We start from the raw sequence: 11,075 nt of genomic DNA on the forward strand, positions 1-11,075 counted from the left end.
GTCCTTTAAAAGGGTGCCTATCATCTCTAGAAGTACCCTTCATCGTATATTTCTGGGAAAATTATTCAAATTAAATTTTCAGACAATTATTGTAATTGTTTAAAGAAACTCAATTAATGAAACCATTGTTAAGAAAATGTCCAAAAATGGGATAAATCCATTCAGTTAAATGGCATCCAGTTGAGCAATTTTGATCGCCAAGTTGTAGTCAGGTCTCCTGATATGATCCATTTTAAATATAAAGTTTCAGCATCCTGCACTCTTCAGTTTTTAAGAAATTTTGTTCACATTCGTACGCATATCCCATTTTCTAAAAACTTCTTTTTTTTTTCGGGACTCAGAGGAACTCTAAAAGAAATTTTCCAATCGTAATGGAAAACTTGACAGGATTACCAATACTCTCTTTATGCTTATTGCACTAACAACAAAAAACAAATTGTGTTGATTAAAGACAAACTTTATACAGCAACAAGAAATTGTAAACAAAAGATATTCGATAAAGATAAAGGATATTCACTGCTTTTTTATTTCTTCTAAACGGTTTCAATGTAAAAATTAATGTCATAATACAATGCACTGATAAGTCACCTGCCGCTAATGGCCTTACATATTGCGTGCCTTAAATTAAAAAATTATAAATCAATAATACCCCTTGCCAACTATTTTATTAAATTCATTTCTTTCTTAATGAAAGGAATTAATAATAAACGAGGTTCTTTTGACAGGTTGGATAATGTTCATGTGATTTCCAAAATCTTCAAGTATATTATTTTATTCTAGATTAGAACATTACATATACCAGTTTATGGAAAGAATGAATAGCTTCGCTAAAGGTACAACATTAATACTCCATTCAAGGGTATTAGAAAATTCAATCCATTAAAGAAAAAAAAATGTGTAAGATACAGGTAATGAACTACTCCCTCCCATATACTGTAAGATAAAAAGTATATATCCACAATATGAACAAAAAGTCAAGATTATTACTCTTCAGTTGTGGCCACATGGAAATGGATGAAAAAATGATCACAATTTAAATTAAAATGAATAACATTGTTGTAAAAATGAAGAAGCGTTCTACGAGAATTCAACTGTTCGCAGGTCAGTAACATGCACAAACGTTTAGCATCAATCCGAAAACATTGTTCTTCTTCTCCTTCTGAAACATGAATGGGTTCAATTTATCATTATTTCACCCGTCTAGTGTAAATAATTATAAACTTTAACTATCTTTAAGAAGAATATCTTCTTTTTTTTCAGCTTTATGTAAAATTAGTTACGATATTTGTTACAATTATACAGATTTAGAGACAATACCTTTATGACTAATCAATGTACAATTTTTGAAGAGTGTAACACATGAAACTGCTTGCGATTCAGCTGATATACACAACATACGTTCCGATGATACACCAACTTTTATAAAAGGGCAAAGCCTCTTCAACCTTTCAATTACGTTTCTTATTTTCTTTAAGTTAATTATCTCAACGGTAGCCTGTAAGTTGTTAATTTTAACAGAGAAAAAGAAGCATTATGATTAACTTGAAAGAAATAAATACTGAAATTCAATTTTAATCCAAGAACTTACATCATAATCAACGGCAGGAGGATCCTTAAATTCTTTCCAATAATCCATATGGATGATTCGTACTGGTATATCATGAACACAGCTTCTTGTCATTCCGTACTCTGTGCTCTACAACTTCAACATTGCATTATGACCTAAGAAAGTCACTTAATAAAAATGGTTGTGAAATAAATAAAAGATTTTTAATGCTACGCTAATGCAAAAGGAGAAAATTCACTATTTAATATTGATACTCTGCATGCTTACTGGCTAGCATTAATCATGAAATTATTCAACGACACTGTTACGATTAATTATGCCTACATTTCTAGAAAAAAGCAATTTGATTCTACGAAGTTTTTCTTTTCTAAATGTAAGTTGCGTTAGATTAAAATTGAGCTTTACTCAGAAAAAGTGAACACCTAAAACCATTAGAATGGTAACATTCCAAAAAAGAAATCACCACCTTAGAGAGCTTTTAATGAAAAGAAAGATTTCTAGGACAAGTTTTGATTATCCTTTAGAAAAGTGGAGCTGAAGATAACACCACTAACATGAAAATTACATTCGTAAAATGCAGTAGCACTTAGTTCCATTTCTATGATGACTAAAACGCCGGAATGAATATGGTAAAACAAAATCTATTGTTTTAGGCAACTTGCGTAATTATTAGTGCTCTTATAAATAAATTTCTGCTTTGTAAATGAAATTGTGTACTCAACTAGTTTACTATCTTTAAGAAATTTCTACTCAAAGTACAATTCGTTCTACAATAAATACCGGAGACATTAATTTCTCCGCTTGAAGAGTAATCTCATGCAACAAATTTTTAAGACTCACCAATTCTATCTCGATAGTAATACACGGTGACATTTTGTCAGTAAGTTTGATCTTTACAGTGATAATGTTACTTCCTCCAGATTTCAAAGTATTTAAAGATGAAGACAACATTTCTAGAAAAACAAGGGGAGAAATAGGGATGTCATATTCAGTCACCTTTATAACTTCCATAACTGCGTTTTGATTACTTTTAAAAGTAAAATACCTGTGGGCAACTCTAGAAAAATCTTATCATCCCGTGTCACACCTTCAACATCATATTCATTGAAAAACTGCGGGGCATCAATAACACACCACAGCAAGATTTGTTTAGGCGAGGAATTCTCTTCGCAAATCAACAAAGTAAATTGTGCTTTTGTCATTTTCAACACACAAGTTTTTGTCAATTTTGATAAAGTTGTTGCTAAAACTAAACAAACATAAGAATGACAAGCTAGAAAAGTGAATTTTTCGGTTTGGACTATCTAAACAACATTTACTTACAAGCAAGATTCTTCATGTTCATCCATTCTGCCAGTTTCGCTCGGAATTTCATGATGAATATCTTATTCTTTGACTAGTTTAATAGAATCCGGTAATTTCCCTCAAAACCGCACGCCTTGTTTCCTTCTACAATACATCTTCCCCTTAGTCTATGGAAAGAGACATTTGTTACCTCATTTGTTCACTAATCTAACTTGAGCAGCCCTACTGATTGAAATAATAAGCATGTGCAAGGTTTTCAGGACAATCCTACGACTGTGCTTTTGAAAACAGCCGCCATTAATCAAGGAAGGTAACAGTGTAACCTGTTGTAAGTTTGTGTATAAAATATTTTTTTATGATTTGTGTGGTATAAGAATATCGTTTCGAAAGTAACAGACTTGAGTGACAATCATAGTACAAAACATGGGAAAAGTTAGAAGAAAACGTACACAATATCATTTTAGTTCTAATAAAAAAGATGAAGAAAGAAACAATAATCAGCTAATTAATGAAGAAGGAATGTCTGGATTAAACATTGACATCCCTGATGATGTCTTTAAAGATGTAAAAATAAACATTGATGAAGTGAATCAAAACCTTGTTGATGAAGAAGATTCAAGGAGCATTAAAACCGTACGGTCAATATCCAAAAGTGTGAAATCTTTTAAAAAGAGCTTAGGAGATATTCATTTAACAAAAGCTGATAAGAGGACGTTGCGAAGGAATTTATTTCTTAAAAGTAAGTAGTTGCCTTTATTACACTAGTTATAATAGATCAAAGCTGTAGAGATGTTTGTCGACCATTATTTTACTGTGAATGACCGTGATTTAAAAGCCCCTTATGAATAAATTAATAGTTAAATATAAAAAAACAAAGACAACATCGGCGTGTGCTATACAAATAATAATTTCTCAGTTAATCCATAAGCTCACTGCAGGCCAGACAAATGTTCCTCACTTATAACTCCATTTTAATCAGAAGAATTTAACTTCAATTTTAGTTTATTAAAACGTTACCATGTTTGTAGTCTATATATTTATTATCGACTTAGATTTAAAACTCAACAGCTCTGATTTTATGATGTATGATCCAGTTTATAGATGTTTTAATCCTTTTTTTCGTTTTAGAAATTCAACTTTCTCATGCAAACTTAAACAGAGACAAGAAAAATGGCAAAGGAAAACGATCTGATCCATTTTCTATATCGGACATTGATAAACTTTTACCAACAGTTGACATGGTTAAATATATTCCAAAAAAAAACTGCGAAAAACAGTCAGCACAAGATAATACTCCAAAATTGAGAGGTATCTCAAAAGCCAAGCATCGGAAGAAAGCAATGTAAATATAACTGATTTAAAGAGTTTAGTATGCTGTAAGAAAAAGAATTATGATGATCAGTGTTTTGATGGAGACACCTGAGCCTGAGTTTAGAAATCAAATTTGAATTTTGATGAGTTGAAGACGGTACTTTGGTTCATCTCTGAAACTTTTCTCCCAAGTAATCCTTGGTCTTTCTCGAGAACTAATTCCTTCCACATTCGTTTCATAACTCTTCCTCAAATGGCGCTCTGTTTTTTTTGTTTCCTTCTGGCATCGACTATCGTAGCAATGAGATATTAGAAGTTAAAAATCAGATTACAAAATATTTCAGAATCTAAATTCGTGTGTGCAATCTGGATTCTTTCAAAGTAAGGGCGGTGCCATCATCTTAGTTCGTTTTCCTTAAGGATAATCACAACATTAAGGCTAGTGCTGATTCCATACCTTGTCCTCGTTGTATTCCCTACAATTTTGCCTTAGTACCACATTTTCCATTCCTGATTTCTATCTTTAATGAAAGGCTATGATTTCTTTGGTGAATAGCGAATACCACCCTGTTCCTACTTTCACCTTAACTTCGACTTTTTTTAAAATATTAATTTCTATTATCTTTGTTTATATTTTATTTTGTAAACCTAACAAAAAGATTCCTTATAGTTTTAAGCTTTTTTCTTTTTCAATAGAAAATAGCGTTTTTTAGTTCTTATATTTACTTTAATTTGTAAACATTCTTCCCTTCTTTTTGTTTTCATAATCTTAAAATTTTAGGTTACAAAATGTGGATGAATTTAAGAAATTATTGAGTGATAATGGTTTTAAAACAAATTTAATGGATACTGTTACTAAAAGTATTCAGCAAAAAGTTTTTCATGAAGAATTGTAATCCATTCTTCCTTGGTAAGTTTTTTTTCTTAACAGTAAATATTTTTTAATTAATTATTACTTTCTCTTGCTACATGTAAAGAAAGTTGCAGATAATGTCAAATTTTTGAAATTCATTGTGACTCAATGAATCGAAACGCAGAAAGCTTTGTATTTTGATTTTGTCACACCAAAGGACACTATAATTAAAGAGTGAAGACTTCTCAAACAGCAAGTACCACTTTACCGAAATCGCTTTGGCTGCAGTCTGATCTTTAGTAGTAACATCGAAAAACTCTAGACAACACAGAAAAAGTTTCTCTGACTTACGACTGACTCTTCACGACGCACTAGAATCGACTCAATCCATGAGATATTATTTTACAGTATAATTTTTCTAAGAGCATTCTTTCTGGAGCAGTTTTGGGAAAAGATAGGGGTATAATTCTATCTAGTGTCATTTCAACGTAATGTAAGGTTCTGTATATAATATGCCGAAACAGTAACTGTGAAACAGTTAAGAAAATGGATAGGTTAAAATTGTCTTAAGAAAAAGTAGAGTGTGTTCATAAGAGATTTTATAAGTCAAACTTCTCACCACAACGCTCTTGTGTTTCCAGACTCAATGAATAAATGAATCAATCAATATTCAAAGATTTACATCAATGTGTCACTCCTCTGTGCATAATTCCTTTACAGATGTTTGAAGCTTAAACTTGTTTGCTGAAATTAAGAATCACCCGAAGAATGAAGATTAAAGTTGCCAAGGTGAAAAGACGTGATGAGTGCTTATAAAGAAACAATATCTTGGTTTTCTTCTGTAAATTTCAACGATGTAAATTTTAAACAATATAAATAGGTTTTTAAACACCTAACATTACAGTTTTCTTTACAGGTAATATGAATGGGCCTAATATGGCGCAGATATTACCCAGACATTATTCAAACTTTAACTTACAACCTCTAAAATGACATGAGTTGTACTGAATCTGACATAATATGTTAATGAGAAAAATGATTGAATTTTTAAGACCTATAATATAAAGGTATAAGAGAATTTAAGGGCATCGTTCTCTCCCGAAAAAGCATTATTTTTAGAATAAATTAAGAGTGGCTTAGCATTTTAAACATACTTTTTTATTATATTTGTTCAAATTTGTATATCTTTCAGATCATTTTTAAAAAAACTAAATGTCACTTAATATAATATGTCTTATTATTATTCGAAAAGTATTACTTTACCTCAAATCTTACTTCAGTTGCTCCAGCAACTTTAAGCACAGCAACACCGCCCGATAGTTTTGCTAAACGCTCCCTTAACTTTTCCTTATCGTAATCAGAAGTTGAAGTTTCAATTTGCGATTTGATAGTCATTCAACCTCTGGTTATCCCAGTACATCATTGAGTTTCTAATCATATATGTATATTCTTTATGATTAAATATTTTGTGTAGATGTGAGTTCAGATAGTCTTGCTCAGTCAGAGCTCTGAATCGTACTTCGGAGTCTCTTCTAGATAATGTGTTGGGTACGTAGCTCACTTTGTCAATTAAAGTGTTCCGCGTAAGAGTAATTAAAAAGCTTGTCCCGCGTAAGTTCTCTGTATGCACATAGATTAGTCTTTTTTGCTCAAACATTTTACACGTTTGGTCATTGAAAGGACTGAACTATATCTCTTCCTTCTCTGGCGAGCTTTTATATTCCCTGTAATGCCGCAGTAAGTAAGGATCCCCTAAATGAGATTTCGTAACCCGAAGTATACATTGCGGATAAGGACGCTATGATTCCATAAGGTAGAAGCAATCAGCAGTACGTTAACATTTGGATGGTTACCTTGAAGTAAAACCCTTTTTTTTTTTTAAAAAAAAAAAAAAAAACTTTAATTGTCATGAGTATAAATTTAAATTAACAAATTTTAAATTCTTCTGTGAACATCAAGCCAAATTCCACCAAATGGCGTCAAAAAAAAAGCTCTTGGATTATAAACAAATGGTACTTGTGTTTTCGAATTAAGAGTAAATTTATAATTTAGTAAAAGTTTGATCATTGCAATTAGCATTTCCTTTTCTGCGAACCTTTTACCTTAAAAAATAAGAAAATTATAAATCAAAGTTAATATTCAAAATTTTGGAATAACTTTCTTTTAGTTTTCTGGAATTTAGATGTAATGAACATTAAAAATGTTTCAAGAATATCCACTAGTCTAACCTACACAAATCCTTGGGCCATCGCCAAATGGCAAATAAGTTCCATGCCTGATATTTCCTTTTTCTGTAATAAATCTTTCTGGTTTAAATTTTTCCGGTTCTGGAAAGTATTCTGGATCATAATGCAGACTGTACACTGGAATAATTACTGAAGAACCTTTTGGCAGCATCAATGTCGTCCCAGGTAATACATAATTACTTGTAACAATTCGTCTAAGTTCTTCTAGTGGAGGATACATTCTTAAAGTTTCTGTATAATGTAAAGAGAGACAAAAAAGTAAAATGAAATAGCAGCTGTAATACAATGAAGGAAATCTTACTTTTTTGTTTTGAAGGACGAAAGAAATTTAAATAAAAATAAAAATTTAACAAAAGAGAACAAACCCAGTGAATAGTGAAGTGAATGGATTTCAGTTTCCTTCATAATGAAGTCAGAGAAAGTTAAATCAGCAGGGAAATTTGAAATGGAGAATTCTCTAAGAGAAATCATAAAATAAATCTACGTTCGACTCTAGCTTAAATGTCACTGGAGGAGCTCTTGACATCAGTGAATCTGAAGATACTATTCGATGCAAGTGCTAGATTGCAAGAACATTGCTCGGATTTTGTCGGTGTAAATTTAAAATTCAAAAATTACACTAGTCCAACGATTTCTTATGAGAAATAAGTGAAGGTGAAAAACATGAAACCAATTATTCAAGCCACAACACGATAGCCAGAAGTTAATTTATAAATTTATAAGAAAATTTACCTTGAAATATTTGCTGTAAAAAAGTCATTTCTTTCACAGCATTATACGTAATTTCGCCTCCATGATTCTTTAGTACTGATACGATATGCTGATATGTTTGTTCCTGAATATCTTGATGAAGTGACAATTCGTACAAAGAATAGCTGAGCGTAGAAGCAGTAGTTTCAAAACCAGCCGCAAAAAAAATAAGTGCGTTGGACATAATTATGTTATCGTCAATCTTCACTGTATAAAAATAAATAAATAAAAGAATGAATTTATGAAAGAAATAAATAAGTTTTTTTTTAACCGTATTGCTTTGAATGAAAGATTTATTTATTTATTTATTTTTGTTATCATAATCATGACCTTGTCTACCACCTAGCTGTGAGATAGACTTAAGATGATGGGTAACTCTCAGCCAAGCAGGTAATTGGCCTGTGTGATGCTGTATGACAGGAGCGATACCCATTCATCCACTCCACCCTAAAATAGGAAAAATTGAAACATAGGGAAGGTAACCCTAAACTGTGAATGCTGTGTTTTTTTGTATGAATGTAGATTTATTGTAAACTGCTGTAAGGAGTGTGCATGGTGTACTGAACTGGGGTGCCCGTGGAGTCGTTACTCCCCAAGTAACTGCATGCAACAGTTACCCCTTGCGGGACTTTTTTTTCATAACAATAGAACTTAAAAAAATGGAATGCGTTTTAAAATTCTTTGTATAAAAAAATTAATACATTTTAAGTACAATTTTACTTTGAAATACCCTTATAAATTTTGTTCAGGGTATTTTACATTGCGACTTTTAATTAAATCCATTGTACCCCCTATTAGAAGAAGGTAAGATCCTGTAGCACTCCCTGGAATGAAACAACTCCCCCAGGTTCTGTAGGAAATAATGAAAAGAAGAAGATACCTTCAATAAGAGATAAATACTGCCTGGTAATAACTCACTCCTCCTCACTTGCCATGGCTAAGAGGAGTGAAGCAAGTTCATCAAGAGGATTCTAGGAATGATTGTCCCATTAACAGTTTCATAACCATATAGATCATCTCAAAACTAATAACACACATTTGACCCAAAAATATATTGAGAAATGACTAGACTTAAACATAAAAATTAATATTTACTGTGCTCTTCGTTTTCTGCTAATCTATTTCTTTGTTTCTTTAGTTCCATTAATATTTGTAGAAAATCATTTCGTATCATGTTATTGTTCTCCCTGAATTCCATAGTCGAATTTATCATCGACTTGAAAAAACGTTGCATCGTTTCAGATCTTCTTCTCCAACGTAAAAGATTTAAAATTGCTGGACATTGCCTCCTAATTGTTAATCTCAATCTCGAAGCAAAAGATGGTTGGAATATTTTCCGTCCCATTTTCCTAAATACCGAATCAGGATCATTTAAAGTGTTTGAATTCAAACCAAAAGCACAAGCACAAATAACATCAGTAGAAAATTTAGCCATAACTTCTCTAGCTTCGATTGGTTCAGATTTTTCAACAAAATTGTTAATATGTTTTACAAGTTCCTGAGAACATTGCACAAGTTGTTGGTGCATACCTTTTAGTTTTCCAGAAGTAAATGCAGGAGTAATTTTCTGTCTTAAACTTTTCCACTGCATATCCACCAAATTGACGAGATGTCCTGATAATGGATCTAGTTTTAGGTCTACTTTTATTCCTCTATTATAAAACGATGTAAAATCTTTTATCAAAACAGATTCAATCAACTCTGGGTCTTTAATAAATAATACAGGTGTTTTGAAACTGAATATTCCACCATATCTTTGGCCCTTAAAATAATTGTAAATTTCTTGTTGTTGGTCCATTGCTGTCTTTAAACAAAACACAGCTTTCGCAATTGTACCAAGAAATGGAAATTTTGGTTTGATGTAGGGTACACCTTTCTTGTTCCAATAATCGTACGTAAGGGTTCCAAAATAATAAAGTACTCCTAATAGACCACATAGCAATGCAAAGGAAGACAGCAAAAAATGCTGAAGAGTCCACCACATATTTTCGTTTATAATGCAAACTGCACTAACTATTCAGTTTTAAAAAACAACTGAATTCTTATTAGATTGTATTCGCCTTAAAAACAATGATAAGTTAAATTATGCCAATATTATTTATTGAGAATATTGTAAGGACAAGCTTCTGCGCTTTCTTTCTTTTGCGCCTTGCATAAATAACTATTATCATTAACATTACGTGTTGATGAATGGAGAATACCATTAAAAACGAACCAATAAATAAAATAACCAATTAAAACTAGTAATTAAAACAAATCTAGAACTAGTGCTTAAAGTTGAAGTTCTCCGAGTTCCTCTCCCCCAAAAATCCATATTTCCAGGGAAATGCTCCAAATAAGTGACAAAGAAGAGCCCCTGACCTTTCATAGAATACCATTTATAGTTGATGAACTACCTTCAATAACCTTGGCAATGACCCGAAGAAAAAAATATTTACATTCTTTTACTTGGCTTCCAATTTATAGTGAACAACTGGCCAACTATTTCGATTACTCAAACAATTTGTAATAACTATCTTGAGACATTAAAATTTATCGATTTTATTACATCGATAATATTGAAGATGACCAAGAACCTAGGTTTTGTTAGGCTAAAACGAGGACTTTTTATGTACTAGTTATTCCCACTTACCTTATTATAGCTGAAATTATGCACAATTGTAAAGGAAAATGAGTACTATAAATGTCCATATTTTCGAATCCAGATAACATGAGTGAACAGTCTAGATTAACGGATGTATGTTATAAACGAGATTTTCCAACAGCAACCACCATTTCTTCTCCATTCTCTGGATAAGGTTGTAATTTTTTTACCTGTCCGATTTAGGAGGATTTGGCCACATCTTTAATAACAAAGTAAGATGTATCGGATTGCTACTTTGTGTGCTCTCCAGACAAGAATGCCAGCTTGCAATGCACTGAAACACTACTGAGGTTCCCTTTTTACGCGGAATGCTGTCATTGTGAATATTTTCTTCACCTCCATGTGATCAGTGTATGCTCTGCTAGAGATCGTAAATATGAAGTCCTGTTTGTCTACGAA

At 31.8% G+C, this 11,075-nt stretch overlaps 3 protein-coding genes across 5 annotated transcripts; 1 reads left to right on the plus strand and 2 right to left on the minus strand.

The window, feature by feature from the left end:
• Positions 1-503: 503 nt before the first annotated feature.
• On the minus strand, positions 504-3,031 carry Hus1-like (Hus1-like checkpoint clamp component). The gene is made up of 6 exons (XM_074120063.1): positions 2,891-3,031; positions 2,613-2,816; positions 2,408-2,520; positions 1,589-1,696; positions 1,318-1,495; positions 504-1,159 (listed from the first exon to the last, which is right to left on the minus strand). Exons 1-6 carry the CDS (start codon positions 2,940-2,942, stop codon positions 984-986), a joined length of 831 nt encoding a protein of 276 aa, XP_073976164.1. The 5' UTR covers positions 2,943-3,031; the 3' UTR covers positions 504-983.
• Positions 3,032-3,295: 264 nt separating this feature from the next.
• LOC141450049 (uncharacterized) lies at positions 3,296-6,279 on the plus strand. Of its 3 annotated transcripts, none has more exons than XM_074120066.1 (4): positions 3,296-3,611; positions 4,001-4,214; positions 4,965-5,093; positions 5,678-6,279. In XM_074120066.1, exons 1-3 carry the CDS (start codon positions 3,296-3,298, stop codon positions 5,077-5,079), a joined length of 645 nt encoding a protein of 214 aa, XP_073976167.1. In that variant the 3' UTR covers positions 5,080-5,093; positions 5,678-6,279. The 3 variants fall into 3 exon arrangements, with proteins under 3 accessions (XP_073976167.1, XP_073976166.1, XP_073976168.1); XM_074120065.1 differs by having other exon boundaries at positions 5,757-5,825; XM_074120067.1 differs by lacking the exon at positions 5,678-6,279 and adding an exon at positions 5,171-5,671.
• Positions 6,068-10,652, minus strand: LOC141450043 (probable cytochrome P450 6a13). Its single transcript, XM_074120053.1, has 4 exons — positions 9,128-10,652; positions 8,015-8,239; positions 7,265-7,513; positions 6,068-7,138 (listed from the first exon to the last, which is right to left on the minus strand). The coding sequence occupies exons 1-4, from the start codon at positions 10,014-10,016 to the stop codon at positions 6,972-6,974; spliced, it is 1,530 nt and encodes a 509-aa protein (XP_073976154.1). The 5' UTR covers positions 10,017-10,652; the 3' UTR covers positions 6,068-6,971.
• Positions 10,653-11,075: the final 423 nt, after the last annotated feature.

Source organism: Rhodnius prolixus, unplaced genomic scaffold (assembly GCF_049639745.1).
Source record: "Rhodnius prolixus isolate KJV_2025 unplaced genomic scaffold, Rpr scaffold_2, whole genome shotgun sequence".
NCBI lineage: Eukaryota > Metazoa > Arthropoda > Insecta > Hemiptera > Reduviidae > Rhodnius > Rhodnius prolixus.